The sequence below is a fragment of the Oncorhynchus mykiss genome, chromosome 16, assembly GCF_013265735.2.
Source record: "Oncorhynchus mykiss isolate Arlee chromosome 16, USDA_OmykA_1.1, whole genome shotgun sequence".
Lineage (NCBI taxonomy): Eukaryota > Metazoa > Chordata > Actinopteri > Salmoniformes > Salmonidae > Oncorhynchus > Oncorhynchus mykiss.
Genome location: NC_048580.1, coordinates 14,005,343 through 14,021,899, shown reverse-complemented (window position 1 = coordinate 14,021,899; position 16,557 = coordinate 14,005,343). Strand labels below are relative to the sequence as shown.

The 16,557-nt window shown below is 42.1% G+C and overlaps 1 protein-coding gene and 1 pseudogene across 9 annotated transcripts in view; one reads left to right on the top strand and one right to left on the bottom strand.

The window, feature by feature from the left end:
• Positions 1-4,965, top strand: part of LOC110491405 (1-phosphatidylinositol 4,5-bisphosphate phosphodiesterase epsilon-1) — an 83,753-nt gene extending 78,788 nt beyond the window's left edge. For 8 of the 9 annotated variants that reach the window (XM_036946250.1, XM_021564823.2, XM_021564826.2 and 5 more), the window contains 5 exons: positions 91-288; positions 528-698; positions 930-1,142; positions 1,425-1,533; positions 2,232-4,965. In XM_036946250.1, the coding sequence (XP_036802145.1) occupies positions 91-288; positions 528-698; positions 930-1,142; positions 1,425-1,533; positions 2,232-2,380 (840 nt within the window). In that variant the 3' untranslated portion in view covers positions 2,381-4,965. Of the gene's footprint in view, positions 1-90; positions 289-527; positions 699-929; positions 1,143-1,424; positions 1,634-2,231 lie in introns of all 9 variants that reach the window. The other variant, XM_021564827.2, reaches the window with a different exon arrangement.
• A 1,131-nt stretch (positions 4,966-6,096) lies between these two features.
• Positions 6,097-16,547, bottom strand: LOC110492838 (annotated as a pseudogene).
• Between the last annotated feature and the right edge of the window lie 10 nt (positions 16,548-16,557).

The following is a 16,557-nucleotide window of genomic DNA, read 5'->3' as shown; positions in this document are numbered from 1 at the left end:
ACCCTCCCACCCACAGACTGACGCACGCCCACACACACCTGCCACACTCTGTTCAAAGTGGCTCATGGATTTACCCTCTCCCAACTTTAGTTACCGACGTCCACAGAAGGTGCCGGTGAGTACTTCCTGTGTGAGGAGAAGGTGCCTCTGGTGAAGGAGCGCAGTGACAGTAAGCGGTGTCCTCAGCAGCGCCCCCTAGCCTCCGAGGAGGAGATCGTCAGGGTGGTCAACAGCTGGCAGCCTGAAGAGGGATATGTGGGCAGAATCTACCTTAAAACCAAGGAAGAGGTGCCACTTTTTTAATCAACACTGTTTTAGAGTCAAGATATGTATATGAGAAATAGGTCAAGCCCATTCTTTTTCAAACAAATCGTGTATTTTTTTGTTCTATAGAATTGTTATGAATTTCTTCATGTTATAAGGCCCCCCTCTTGTGGACATGTTCTGAATTACACACCACATTACTTTCATACAGGGGAAAGTCTCAATAACGAAACAATTTGAATAATGAAATGCTGTGTTGGCAGAACCTGAACTATAAGAACAGAGTGGTGGAGAGAGTGGAGGAGGGCGTGGAGAGGGTGGTAGCAGGGGAGGACGACACCTTCTTCGTCCAGGTGCACGACGTGTCCCCAGAACAACCTCACACAGTCATCAGAGCCCTTCGATACAGCACGGCGCAGGACATCATTCAGCAGGTGATGATGTGGCGCTGCACATTAAAAACAGGAATCACAGGAGACTGGCTTTTAAATGCATATTTTCTGACATCAATTCATGCACTAAACCGGTGTATGCGATTCAGAACAAGTTAAACCTACAGATACACATGAATGAATGAATGAACTGTTGACAGCTGATTTTGAAATGGCTTTGGACTGAAAGGACTTCGTTAAAGAAAAATATCTTTCCTCGGGTCTCCTTTACAGACGCTGAGCAAAGCCAAGTACTCCCTGAGCATTCTGAGTAACACTAACCCCAGTGACTATGTGTTGGTGGAGGAGGTGTCGAAGGAGGCCAGCAGTAAGAAGTCTTCTCAAGCTAAGCCCTTCCAGAGGGTCCTCCTGGACCAGGAGTGTGTGTACCAGGTCCAGGGCCGCTGGAGGGGTGCAGGGAAGTTCATCCTCAAGCTCAAAGAACAGGTACCCAGGTTTGGAGGGAAGGAATGAACTGTGCCAGTGTGTGTGTGTATATATGTATTAGTGTATATCTCTACTAATTGTAGAGAAATGACTTCTAAAAATAAAAAGAGCTGAATCTGAACTTGAAAAATAAGCATGTAATAACTCAAACGTTTGTGTAAATGATACAATTATGCCAATGTTTGAGAGACCCACGCATCGGCTGAAGTTCATATGAGCAGCAATAATCTTTCTCGCTCTTATCAGGTATAACACTGACTGTTGGTGTGTGTGTGTACTCAGATGGCCCGTGAGGACAAGAGGAAGGGCATCTCGTTTGCCAGCGAGCTGAAGAAGCTGACGTGTCGCAGCCGGAGCATCCCGGCTCCAGCCGCCCAGGAGAGCAGTCACAGTAAGGATGAGAACTGCAGGGCAGCATGCAATGTGCCTCTGACTGAGACCCGTGAGTGAGAGACGTTCGGTTGGCAGTGTGTGCATAGAGTCCCCAGAAGGTACGGAAGTCCCTACAGTTTCCTGTTGTCTTTACAGCTAGGGCTTGTCCTTCTTCTTTGTGTCTTCCATAGTCAGTTTTCTTTCTTCAATTCCTTAACTTCTGACATCTTCCTTTGTTTACACAACGCCATATATTTAATGAGATACTTTATCACCCCACAAATTAGCATAAACGTGTCACCCAGGGTCCAGTAAGGGTGTGATTTACGGCTCTTGGGTTGCTGTGTTTAACCAGGCTGTGAAGTGCCAACGGGTTTATAGATATGAGGTGTGGTTAAGTGTGAGTGTAATATTCTAAACCGGAATGCAATAACACTAGCAGCACTTCATAACGTGTCTAAATAATCTATTTCTCTCTGCAGTGTTTTGCATCTTGGCTACAATGTGCTTTATTTCAATACTGTTTGTGTGTTATTACATTATACTGTAGTATGACATCTACAGATACACAGTATGTTTGCGTGGACAATGACACGGGCAATTGCGTATTACATCATGCATCTGAAGTCTTCTCTACTATACACAGAGTGTATGTCTGTGTCGTCCTGTTGTCCATGTCTTCTCTCTAACCCCTGACTTCCATCTCTCCCTTCGCAGGGTCTCTCTCTGCAGGACTCGAGGCCTGGGTGATGGAGGGCCGGGCTGAGGCAGAGAGGCTCCTCCTGGGGGGCGGGGCCCACACCGGCTATGTGACCCCTTCTACTTGGTCCCTCCCCCTGCTGAGGAACTGGAAGATCCACAAATGAAGCTAGGTCCCCTCCACCACCCTAGAGAGCACCTGTGTTCCTGAACACACCATGATGAGTCAAGTTACTCCCTCCCATGAGTGAAGAGCTTCCCCCAGAAAGTCCCACCCAGACTGGCTGGTTGATTTGGAATGGCGGCTCCAGGATGACGGTTCTGAGTGAAGGAAGACCTCGTCATCTACAGGGTCGTTAGCCGTCCCCCCTCTACCTGGGTCATATTCATTAGGGTACGCTGTAGCGGAACATTTTGCAACGGAAAATTAAACAAATGTTTCTTACTGGACAAGTTTAGGTAGTCCCTCCTGTGTTTTAGTTTTCTTCCGTTTGGTGCCCAATGAATACACCCTTGAAGTGACGCCCAGGGATGAGGTAGCAATGTTGAGGAGACAGATACTGGATGTAGCAGCCAGCCTAACCCGGTTCAGCCTGGTTTCTTTGAGAATGAATACCCACAGCTGAGTCATGCCCTTACTGTATGTAGGCTGGTGTTGAATGGCTGCATTGAATCCAGACAGCGTATGTAGTTGTGGTGCGGGAGGCAGCTATAACTGTGGCTCGCAGCCTTTCTCCTGCTAAGAATGAGGGCATTGTGAATGTGGCCAACAAGCTGGCTTGTTGTATGATTCCCTTTGTGACCCAGTTTTCACAGTACTGTAATTTCTAACACATAGTTGTGTATTTGGAGATGTTCAGTGTTTTGCACGTAGTTGTTGTTTTGCTGTTACGCTCAGTACTTGCTCTCTCTACTTTGAGGGTGAATCATTGTTTGATATGAAGTTGTGAGGTCACCTTGAATGGGTTTCCACCTCAATGTGATTTTGGCTTCAAATTCAAACTTTTCATCAGGTCAAAGTTGAGAACCACCATCACTTCTTGAATGTCAAACGCAAGAGAGGTTTTCGAATCCCCAGATATAATAATTTTCGTTAAAACATAAAAATCTCAAGTGTAGTTTTAATGTAATGTTATTGATTTCTTTCTATTGGAGCACACATAACCAGCATAACAAGGTCAGTACAGGGTTTTAGAGTTTTCTGATATTGTTCCCAATTTATTGATTGGCATATTGATTGCAGACCCTCAGCATTATCTAGTAACATTTGTTTGAATTGTTTGCTGATGAAATTGATTAAAGTAGTAAACCGTAGTAAACTAATGTCTCTTGTCAATCTGGATTGCTGAAGCGTTAGATTGCGAGATGGAAATTGAAACGTCCTTTCGCCAACACGTGAACTTTGCCTTTTAAATTTCAGTCACGCTGATCTTCCGCGATACGGATCGACTCGAACCCTCAAGTGTTTTAACCGATGTCCATTTCAATCAGTTGTCAGAAACGTTGTTTAATGTTGTTTCCCTCCTTGGTTTGGGCTGTGGATCACTGTGTGAGAGACATGTAATAACAAAGTCATTGTCTGTAGTTTTTCCAACTTAGTACATGTTTTAAACTATGAAGGTTTGGCATTTTCTAATTCATTCTTTATGTTGTACTTTGTGTGTGTATCTTGTCTGATCGTTGGTACTGCCCAGATGTCCACTTCCTCAGGGCATTACAGATCTAGATACATATTTCAGCCTCTCCCCTGGGTCCATACAATCTCACAGCAGACAAAATGATGGGCTTTTATGCAGCCGCTGTATGAGATCTGTAGATGCTACAGTACTTAAATGTCCAATATCAACAAATTAGCAACCAATCGACTACAACTTTCCATCATGACAATATTATGGAAAAATAATCAATAGACTGCATTATAACTATAATTTTTTACAGAGGTTTTTCTTTTGGTGTGTTTTGTCACCCAAGGGACCCTTTTATTTTGAAAAAATATATTGTTTTAATTTGACTTGGTTGACTATGGCCTCTGGCTCTTCATTCAGTTTTGAGTAATCAAATCCAAACAGTAATTTTACCTTATGAGGATTGTAATGCCGATGACATTTGGCTGACAATGTAATAGCAAACTACCATCTCTTCCCTGTTTGCTTCTTGAAGGGGTCAAATGTCTTTCTCTTCACCTTTTAGACCTGAGTTGTAATATAACATGAATATTGTTGTCGAGATGTTTTGTACGTTATATTTATTTGATTGTGTAGCCCTGGTTGGTTCTTTCCTTTATTATTTTGTGTACAAAGCTCTTATTGAGTTTTTCCTGCAAGTAGAAAAAATATTTAAATTGTCTTAATTTATTTGAAGGTGTGGAGGAAAAATGCTTTCACTGCTGTGACTAACTTTATATTTGTAATTGAAATATGTACTTTTAACATGGAGGCTTTAATATATAGCTAGTATTAGTTATTCTGCTGCACACTGGCATTGTATGCTTTTCATGTCATGTTTATTAGCGTCAATGCTGAACATTTAACGTTTGTCAAGTTGTGTCAAGCGCATACCGTTATGGTAAATTTAATTTCAGCGACTAAACATTTCCACATTTATGTTTTTAGCTCTTGGAGTCTCACCCCCATGATGAATGTCATAGTAACGTGTTCACTTCATGTGATGTGACCGTCGGGGGACTACTGTCTTAATTACTTGGGACTATTAATTGTTCTATATTATGACCACAATAAAATCATTAGTCATATTTCATGTTTGGATTACTTGGTCTAGTAAAAGGCATAAACTGACGCACACCCCAAAAATGTTTTGTAGAGGTGCTGATTATTGGAGAGTAAACTATAAAAATAAAGTTTTACACTATGCTCCCAAACATTTTAGTGGGTATAGCAACCTACAGTGCTGTCAAAGTATTCACACCTTGACATTTACATTTGGTTGCAGCCTGAATTTATAATTGATTGATTATTTTGTCACTGGCTACACACAATACCCCATAATGTCAAAGTGGAATGTTTTTTTTCTTCTTCAACATTTTTACAAATGAAAAGCTTAAATGTATTGAGTCAAGCATTCAACCCCTTTGCTACGGCAAGCCTTAAGTTCAGGAGTAAACATTTTCTTAAGTCACAAGTTGCATGAACTCTGTGTGCAATTTAACATGAGTTTTGAATGACTACCTCATCTCTACCCAACACCTACAATTATCTGTAAAGTGCCTCAGTTGAGCAGTGAATTTCAACCACAAAGACCAAGGAGGTTTACTAATGCCTCAAAGGGCACCTATTGGTAGATGGGTAAAATACATTGAATATCCCATTGAGCATGATGAAGTTATTAATTGCTTTGGATGGTGTATCAATACACCCAGTCACTACAAAGATACAGGCATCCTTCCTAACTCAGTTGCCGGAGAGGAAGGAAACCGCTCAGGGATTTCGCCATGAGGCCAATGGTGTGTTTAATGGATGGCTGTGATGGCAGAAAACTGAGGTTGGATCAACATTGTAGTTACTCCACAATACTAACCTAATTGACAGTGACAATCCTGTACAGAATAAAACATATTCTAAAACATGCATCCTGTTTGCAATAAGGCACTAAAGTAATACTGCAAAAAATGTGGCAAAGCAATTTCTATTGAATAATGTTGCAGCCTCCGCATAGTGGTGTCTGCACCATGTTATAGGTATGCTTGTAATCCTTAAGGCCTGGGGAGTTTTTCAGGAAGAAAAATTAACGGAATAGAGCTAAGCAAAGGCAAAATCCTGCAGGAAAATTTGGTTTCAGTCTGCTTTCCACCAGACACTGGGAGATGAATTTACCTTTCAGCAGGACAATAACCTAAAACGAGGCCAAATCTACTGGAGTTGATTGCCCAAGTTGCAAGAATTAAATGGTTGTCTGGCAATGATCAACAACCAATTGAGTTAAGGATTTTGAAAATTATAAATGGGCAAATAATGTACCATCCAGGTGTTAAAAGCTCTTAGAGACTCTTAGAGAGCTCTTAAAGACTCAAAGCTGTTATCGCTGCCAAAGGTGATTCTAACATGTTGACTCAAGGGTGTGAATACATCTGCATTTAATTTTCAATACATTTGCTAACATTTCTAAAAATGTGTTTTCACGATGTCATTATGGGGTATTGCGTGTAGATGGGTGAGAGGAAAACAAATATTTAATACATTTTGAATTCAGGCTGTAACACAAAATGTGGAATAAGTCAAGGGCTATGAATACTTTCTGAAGGCACTGTATAACCATGAAATGTTCGGGTGCATAATTAGTGTGCAACTTTCTTTCTGTGAATACATTACCCTGAGATTGAGGTTTATAAAGGGGTGTACAGGACTGTAGGGAAATGAGTAATCAATGGGGCAGGTGGTTTAACGCAACATTACTTTAATGTTCTTCGACACTTAACTGTATCAAATGTTTTTGTATATTCTCAGGTGTCAAAAATGTCTGAACATCAGCAAAGAGAATGCTTAAAAAGGTCCGGTTGGGTGGGAAGTGTTATGTGCTGAAATCCATCGACGTAGGATCCTCTTCCTCCGTTGAGAGAACACGATCAATCGGCTTTGCCTATCGTGAAATAATCCTGGGACAGACAATGCAGAGGTAGGAGACAAAGACAACTCACTTAAAGGAAATTCCTGCATCATACCGGGATGATTTCTGCATTTTGAAAGTTACATATCTTGAAAACATGATTGCTGACAAGCAAAAGATTTTGGGACTATATCAACAATGGACTAACGAAGTGGAGTATTCCTTTAAGTGCCTAATAACATTGTGGAATATATATCTTTTTTTTTCACCTTTATTTAACCAGGTATGCCAGTTGAGAACAAGTTCTCATTTACAACTGCGACCTGGGCAAGATAAAACAAAGCAGTGCAACAAAAACACGAGTTACACATAAACAAACGTACAGTCAATAACACAATAGAAAAATCTATGTACAGTGGGTGCAAATGTAGAATAGTAGGGAGGTAAGGCAATAAATAGGCCATGGAGGCGAAATAATTACAATTTAGCATTAACATCAGAGTGATAGATGTGCTGATGATGATGTGCAAGTAGAGATACTGGGGTGCAAAAGAGCAAGAGGATAAATAACAATATGGGGATGAGGTTATTGGGTGTGCTACAGGTTGTGTACAGGTAGTGATCGGTAAGCTGCTCTGACAGCTGATGCTTAAATTTAGAGAGGGAGATATAAGACTCCAGCTTCAGTGATTTTTGCAATTCGTTCCAGTCATTGGCAGCAGAGAACTGTAAGGAAAGGCGGCCAAAGGACGTGTTGGGTTTGGGGATGATCAGTGAAATATACCTGCTGGTGCGTGTGCTACGGGTGGGTGTTGCTATGGTGACCAGTGATCTGAGATAAGGCCGGGCTTTACCTAGCAAAGACTTATAGATGACCTGAAGCCAGTGGATTTGGCGAGAAATATGTAGCGAGGGCCAGCCAACGAGAGCATACAGGTCGCAGTGGTGGGTAGTATATGGGGCTTTGGTGACAAAACGGATGGCACTGTGATAGACTACATCCAGTTTGCTGAGTAGAGTGTTGGAGGCTATTTTGTAAATGACATCGCCGAAGTCAAGGATCCGTAGGATAGTCAGTTTTACGAGGGTATGTTTGGCAGCATGAGTGAAGGAGGCTTTGTTTGCGAAATAGGAAGCCGATACTAGATTTCATTTTGGATTGGAGATGCTTAATGTGAGTCCGGAAGGAGAGTTTACAGTCTAACCAGACACCTAGGTATTTGTAGTTGTCCACATATTCTAAGTCAGAACCGTCCAGAGTAGTGATGCTAGTCGGGCGGGCGGATGCGGGTAACAATCGGTCGAAGAGCATGCATTTAGTTTTCCTAGCATTTAAAAGCAGTTGGAGTCCACGGAAGGAGGGTTGTATGACAGTGAAGCTTGTTTGGAGGTTAGTTAACACAGTGTCCAAAGAAGGGCCAGATGTATACAGAAAGGTGTTATCTGCGTAGAGGTGGATCAGAGAATCACCAGCAGCAAGAGCAACATCATTGATATATACAGAGAAAAGAGTCGGCCCAAGAATTGAACCCTGTGGCACCCCCATAGAGTGCCAGAGGTCCGGACAACAGGCCCTCCGATTTGACACACTGAACTCTTATCTGAGAAGTAGTTGGTAAACCAGGCGAGGCGTTTATTTGAGAAACCAAGGCTATTGAGTCTGCCGATAAGAATGCAGTGATTGACAGAGTCGAAAGCCTTGGCCAGGTCGATACATGGACAGGGAGGGAAGGGATGTACCTCCTTCTTTGTGGAAGCCACTGGAGGGTTGAAGGTAACGTCTTTAGCTCTGTAGTCCTCAAACAGCTCCACTGGGTGCCTGAGACGGGTCAAATGTAATGTACACCATTCAATCATAATACACCCAAGAGACGCTAGGGCTTTTTATATACTGCACATGCACACGTCTTTGGTTAGCGTCTCCTATCTCAGCACTGTTGAGAAAGACTAGTCTTGTATGAGTATTTGTAAAAGAGCTGGAGGAGCAAAAAGGGCTTTTTATAGAGGATGAATGAAAGGTGAGATTTAAAGTGATGGGCTCCTCTTCAGTAGGAGCGCCTGCACAGAGGTGAGCGGCAAACCTGACTACTGGGTGATAGTGTTTCTGCAACGCAATAACAACAACGCCATCAGCTATACCTGTGTGTGTGTGTTCGCTTTGTGCGTTTACCCTGAGTGTGTGTAGCTCCCACAGGGCAGTGCTCTGAGGGTTGCAGTACTCCGGCTCGTCCAGCTCAGGAAGGAACACCCCACTACCCTGAGCCTCATTGTCCAGGAGGATGTTACACTTGGGGAAGGTCTGGGAGAGAGAGGGGGAGCACAGCTTTCTTAAACCACAAACGTATGCTCTCACACACACTCTCTCTTCATCCATCATACACACAGACGGTAAACACTTACATGTATCAACATCTTGTTGGATGCCAGGATGCCCACGGTGGCGTTGGGCAGGGTGTGCAGACTGAGCGTGCTCAGTCTCTTGACGAAAGCTAAGGCATGCTGCAGGTTCACCCGTTTCCTACGCTTGGTCAGCATCACGTCGAGACAACGCAGCACGATGCTAATGTCATCATTAGACACACCTGGGGGGAAAAAAACAGCCACCGTATTAAAACTTGTTTAGATCGTTTTAATGAAGGAACGGATCCCATCAGAGCGGAACATATTCAGTGACCGTCAGCCAGAAATGGGCTTCAGCTTGAGACAGTTTGACTTACCAGCATTGACTTTGAGCAGTGTGGTGTACAGGTGGGTGTAGAACTCCAGAGGGTCGATATTGTTCGCAAAAGAAATAAACTAATTCAATGTGCTGTACATATTTCTGTGAGGTGTTTAATAATGCTCAATGATGTCGTCATAGACCAAATCACTGACCTTGACCAGAGAGGATGTTGAAGGCTGTCTGAATGCAGTGAAGGCTTTCCCGATAGGTCAGATCCTAGAGGGAGAAAAGCCATTAGCCAATCATATGAGATGATGTCAATAGTACTTGGATGTGAATGGTAGAGGATTTGTACTACCCACCCCTGATTGGATAAGATGTTGGAGAAAATTCAACAAGTCATCAAAGAACTCCATGTTAATTAGAGGAGCAAACCTTCAGAAAAGAAAGGTTGCCGGGTACCAGTTAAAACAAATGAATGGAAGTATACTGTATATGGAGGCAGTCTAGTGCCTAAAATAAGGGGTTAAATACCTGGAAAAAATAAATACAAATAGTTTCCTGATCTTTCTTATATCTCTCAGATAGAGGACAGAAATTCAGAACAAACTTCCTTTAGAAGCTGTTTATCCATGTATGACGTTGAAGTTGTTATTCAATTAGTTTCTATGGGCGAATAGGTCAAATTCAATGTTTCATCAAATATTTATTTTGAAACCTGAAGGGATCCTAAAATTCTAAATCAAATAGCTAAATGATCCTTGGTATGAGCATCGTAAAACAATTCTATATGTTAGCCTAGTAGAACCCCTCCTCCCCTTAACGATCAAACACAGGTAGACAGGCAGACAGGCAGACAGGTTCTTGGGCTACTGACCTTTGCATCCTAGACAGATTCTTCTTTGTCTTTGTAGTTATTTTTGGGAGCTGTGTCGTCTGTGCCTTTCTTCACCTCTACTTCCTTTATCCTTAGATAGAGGAGAATCTTCAGCAGCTGTAGGGTTAAAGTGAAAATTGAGAAAATGTCAGACGCATTTCGATAAGAGTGTTAGGAAAATTATTATGAAATGACTGATATGCCGTCAAAAAGTCTTCAAACTCAATGTTTTGCCGGTAAATAGTACCTCAGGTCTGACGTCGTAGTTCCTGCTCTTGACCAGTCCGGAGATCACTTTGACTGTTCCTAGAGATGCCTGGCCCTGTTTGTCCTGTTTCAACAGCTTCTTGACAGCTTCACAGCACATATCAGACACCTGCACAATAAGAAACTCAGTCATTACAGTCAAGAGACAAGCACACCCCTAATCACTCGTGGACAGAAGCATGTAACATAAAATGGTAGTAGCGTCTGTCAACAGACTGTGGGATGCAACAACTACTGAGTTTTTTGTTCCGGGCCAGCTGCTTTTTAATCGCTGATCATTATTGACAAATCACGATTTCGCAGTTGGTCGTATCTTTCGAATATCGGATGGGAAGGGGGCATTTGGCCTATGTACTTGCCAGAAACTTGCAAAGAGTTTCTATTTAGCGGGTGGAGACTTCATAAGTCGCGTTAGTACCTCTTAACATCTCCCGCCAGAACTTAATTGAGCATCTGAGGCAATTATGCAAGATTTCAGTTCTGGGTTATCGAGATTAACACACCCCTAATACAGACAAGACAAAACCATCCCCAACACATCACAAGATAAAATCATATCCCTATTCAATTTCATAGGTACCATTACTCATACACGTATACGAGTTGAAAATGGCAGATTTGGCCAATAATAAACACCTAAATTGGACCGTAGTGGCTATACAGTAACATGCTATACATGACGTCAGAGCTCTGGATCTGTTCTGAACTTGAGCACCGCACGTGACAAGAAGTTTCCCCCATCCGTCCTGGGAATTGGGAAACTTTTGCACATTTTTTGTTGTCTCAATGAGTTAATGCTTTAAAATAAGATGACTCTGTATTTTGAGCGATAAGACGTTGAGGATTATAATAAAGACCTCTTTGATGTCATGCAAGCAACCTAAACATCCACGAGTCCAAATGTGCACGTCACATTTCCATATCATAAAAATCATGTACTATACAAAATTAACGTTTCTGATCACTGTTTGATGTACAATTACAAGATGACATGGCGTCATACCCTAGGTGGTCCTGGACAGAAGGAGCCTATGTTTGTTTACTGTGAAGAAAACGCGCCGGGGCACACCAACCTGAATGCACTCATGTCTCCTTTCTATGTGCACCACAATTACCATCTGTTTCTCTGAATTTCCTTGTGAAAGCATAACACTGTCAGAAAGGTATTTTATAACTTAGCTAGTCATGTTGGCAATACAAGCTTTCGAATCATGCCCACCTGACCCAGACTGAGAGTTATAACAGACAGTTAACGTGACAAAAACAATGATTCAAGAAGCCTGAACAGATATTTATTATTATAATTTTTTCCCCCCGTTATTTTACCAGGTAAGTTGACTGAGAACACGTTCTCATTTACAGCAACGACCTGGGGAATAGTTACAGGGGAGAGGAGAGGGCTGAATGAGCCAATTGTAAACTGGGGATTATTAGGTGACCGTGATGGTTTGAGGGCCAGATTGGGAATTTAGCCAGGACACCGGGGTTAACAACCCTACTCTTACAATAAGTGGCATGAGATCTTGAATGACCTCAGAGAGTCAGGACACCAGTTTAACGTCCCATCCGAAAGACAGAACCCTACACAGGGCAGTGTCCCCAATCACTGCCCTGGGGCATTGGGATATTTTGTAGACCAGAGGAAAGAGTGCTTCCTACTGGCCCTCCAACACCACTTCCAGCAGCATCTGGTCTCCCATCCAGGGACTGACCTGGACCAACCCTGCTTAGCTTCAGAAGCAAGCCAGCAGTGATATGCTGCATATCACTATACTCAATATAATATTTGAGTAAAACAATAATTTCAAACCTTGATTACATTTAGGTACATTGTCCTGCGTAGGGTGTCGTCTTTCAGATGGGACGTTAAAATGGGTGTCCTGACTCTCTATGCTCATTAAAAATTCCATGGCGCTTATTGTAAGAGTAGGGGTTTTCACCCCGGTGTCATGGCTAAATTCCCAACCTGGCCACATTCCATCATGGCCACCTAATCACCCCCCTCATTCCTAATTGGAAAATATCACTCCTCACCTCTCCACCTGATAGCTGAAGTGTGGTGAGTGTTCTGGCACAAAAAAAGGTCACTGTGCATCACTGAGATGGTTGCAGCTCATTGATGGGGGATGAGGTGAGTTTCCCCCTACCTCAGTTGGTAGAAAAGTGCTATATAAATCCAATCAATTATCATCAATTCTTATTATACGATCACGTCTCTCTATTATGCGTGAGAATACTTGGGAACAGATTTCCAAAAATGTAAATCACTCGGAGCTGATTTCCTTGTGTTTTTACAGTCTTTAATGCCAAACAAAATTTCAACAAAAAATATTTTCTGAATTTTTGCTCAGAAAACATGGGGGGCCAACTTACACCACCCATGGGCCAGGTGGGGAACCCTGATATAGTCAATTTAGCCCTATCAATATAGACACATTTCCACAAGTGTAAAGGGTTAAGTAAAGCTACAACTCCATATAGCCACCTCCATGTCTCTGCATAACCACACTGTATAATGTTATAGTGAATGTCATGCGACAAGATTTTTGAATGTCCTAATATGGGGTTCTGGGGGACCCATCCAACCCTTACTCCAGACTCACCCTCTTGATGGGGTCGTTCTTCAAAGGCACCACCATGACGATGATGTTGTTGTGGAAGTTGAAGTGTGGCAGGGCCACCAGCAGCTCACAGATGCAGAGGATGGCCACCTCAGCCAGGCCCTTATAAGACTGCAGAGACACACCGCCTCGCTGCGCATTCTCTTCTTCTGCTTCCAGTCTACAGGGCAGGGCGTTCACACAGCTAATCCTTACAACCAACAGCAGCAAGTCATTAATATCAACCACTCATAACAAGCACAACAATAAGTCACAACAAGTCATTAATATCAACCAGTCACAACAAGTCATTAATATCAACCAGTCACAACAAGTCATTAGTATCAACCAGTCATAACAAGTCATTAATATCAACCAGTCATAACAGGTCATTAATATCAACCAGTCACAACAAGTCATTAATATCAACCAGTCACAACAAGTCATTAAAATCAACCAGTCATAACAAGTCATTACTATCAACCAGTCACAACAAGTCATTAATATCAACCATTCACAACAAGTCATTAATATCAACCAGTCAAAACAAGTCATAAATATCAACCACTCACAACAAGTCATTAATATCAACCTGTCACAACAAGTCATTAATATCAACCACTCACAACAAGTCATTAATATCAACCAGTCACAACAAGTCATTAATATCAACCATTTACAACAAGTCATTAATATCAACCAGTCACAACAAGTCATTAATATCAACCAGTCACAACAAGTCATTAATATCAACCAGTCACAACAAGTCATTAATATCAACCAGTCACAACAAGTCATTAATATCAACCAGTCACAACAAGTCATTAATATCAACCATTTACAACAAGTCATTAATATCAACCATTTACAACAAGTCATTAATATCAACCAGTCACAACAAGTCATTAATATCAACCAGTCACAACAAGTCATTAATATCAACCAGTCACAACAAGTCATTAATATCAACCAGTCACAACAAGTCATTAATATCAACCAGTCACAACAAGTCATTAATATCAACCAGTCACAACAAGTCATTAATATCAACCATTTACAACAAGTCATTAATATCAACCAGTCACAACAAGTCATTAATATCAACCAGTCACAACAAGTCATGGGATGAGGCCTCTGATCTTTTCTTTGATTGGCAGGAGGTGAATTCTCTTCTGTTAGCTGCATCTTTCTGGGCATCTTCTCATAACTCTCTGGCCCCTGCTGCACCCCTTTGTGATTTTTGGCATACACTGGACCACTGTAGGTATTCAAGTAGAAACAAGTAAGGTATAAGTGAGAAGATAAGTTACAGACACGTTGAAAATAATGGAAACTCTTCAGTAAATGGGGCATACAAAGTATATTGAAAGCAGGTGCTTCCACACAGGTGTAGTTCCTGAGTTAATTAAGCAATTAACATCCCATCATGCTTGGAGGTGGGCACGGTTATTCGAATATCAGAACGGACGTTAGTATTCGATTACTTGGAAGAGTATTCATTTTAATTAAAATATCTATGTGACATTGCTACATAGAATACAAGGATAGACCATTACATTTCAAATGTTAATAAAAAACAACAGGAGTTTTTATGAGCGAGCCCCATAAAAAAAGACATCAACAGGTAGGCTGATGTTTCATATGAATGGAGTTGTTGTAGATGAGGATGCCTCAAAATAGCTTTGCTTCTTTGGCTTGCTAGTTAACTAGCTTCTTTACAACGATATGATGCCGTCAGGACAGGCACTACCAGATGGTATCATAGATAACCTATTGCAGCAACAAGTTTGTTTAACTTGCACACGTTGGTCTCTCTTTCTCTCTCCATTGCTCTCTCTCTCTCTCCATTGCTCTCTCTCTCTCTCTCTCCATTGCTCTCTCTCTCTCCATTGCTCTCTCTCTCTCTCTCCATTGCTCTCTCTCTCTCTCTCTCTCCAATGCTCTCTCTCTCTCTCTCCATTGCTCTCTCTCTCTCTATATTGCTCTCTCTCTCTCCCTCTCCATTGCTCTCTCTCTCTCTCTCTCTCTCTATTGCTCTCTCTCTCTCTCTCCATTGCTCTCTCTCTCTCTCTCCATTGAAGTTTCCCCCAAAAAATGTTTTACTTTCAAACATAATTAGACAATCCAGATATCCAAAAACCTCATAATTAGGGACATGTATAAAAATGCGGGACAGGCCATTATTTTGGATACCATGGCTATGCCCCCATAGGATGTCAAAGCCCCCATCCACAGGGTACGAGTGGTTGATGAGCATGAAAACGATGTAAACCATAGGCCAACCTCAGTCACCAGATCTCAACTCAATTGAACACTTATGGGAGATTCTGGCGTGGCGCCTGAGACAGCGTTTTCCACCACCATCAACAAAACACCAAATGATAGAATTTCTCATGGAAAAAATGGTTTTGTATCCCTCCAACAGAGTTCCAGACACTTGTAGAATCTATGCCAGGGTGCGCTGAGGCTGTTCTGGCTGGTGGTGGTATGGACTGTGTCATTTCCTCAATGACAGGTCTCTGGTGAGGAAGGGGGCTTTCTGAGCCATGGCCTTAATCTGCTCCAGGTCATTTTCATCCATCATGTCAATTGGCAGGGACTCCACAAACTCCTCCTCCTCTTCATCCTTCAAGGCGGCATCTTTGATATCTGCCCGGAGCTTCTTCTGCTCCTTGCGGTGTTTCTTGTCTGTGCTCTCCTTCTTGAACTGACGGTTCTTCAGCTTGTGGTCAAGCTTCACGTTGCTCGTCTTCAGCAGCCTGCGAAAGCTCGACTTCCTCTTTTTGCTCCTTGGCTGTTGATGACAAAAGGTCGTCAGTGCTTTGTATTCAAAAGAACAACTTGGGTGATGAATTGGGATTGAATAGTCACTCGCTACAGTAGTGTGTTGTGAAATCTGTAATGTTTTTCAAATTGTATAACTGCCTTGGTTTTGCTGGACCCCATGAAGAGTTACCATGCACCTGCAGCTAATGGGGATCCATAATAATAAATACAGTAGCTGAATGTATGGCAGCAGATAGCCTAGTGGTCAGCATTGGGCCAGTAGATGAAAGGTTGCTAGATCTAATCCCCGTTGCCGACAAGGTAAAAATCTGCAGTTAACCCACTGTTCATAGGCCGTCATTGTAAATAAGAATTTGTTCTTAAACTGACTTGCCTAGTTAAATAAAACGGAAATGTCTATCAATGGGACTATTGATGTGGATATTAGTATAATGGTGAGTTACATTAGTAGACCAAATGTTCTGTTCAGTGAAAAGCCATTGACTGCTGAGAAACTGCACATACATTCTGCTTAGCTACTAGTAAAGATTGTCAAGTTATCTAGCGATCCATCTATAACAAGAGGTACTTGCCGGAGCCATCGTAAAGGAC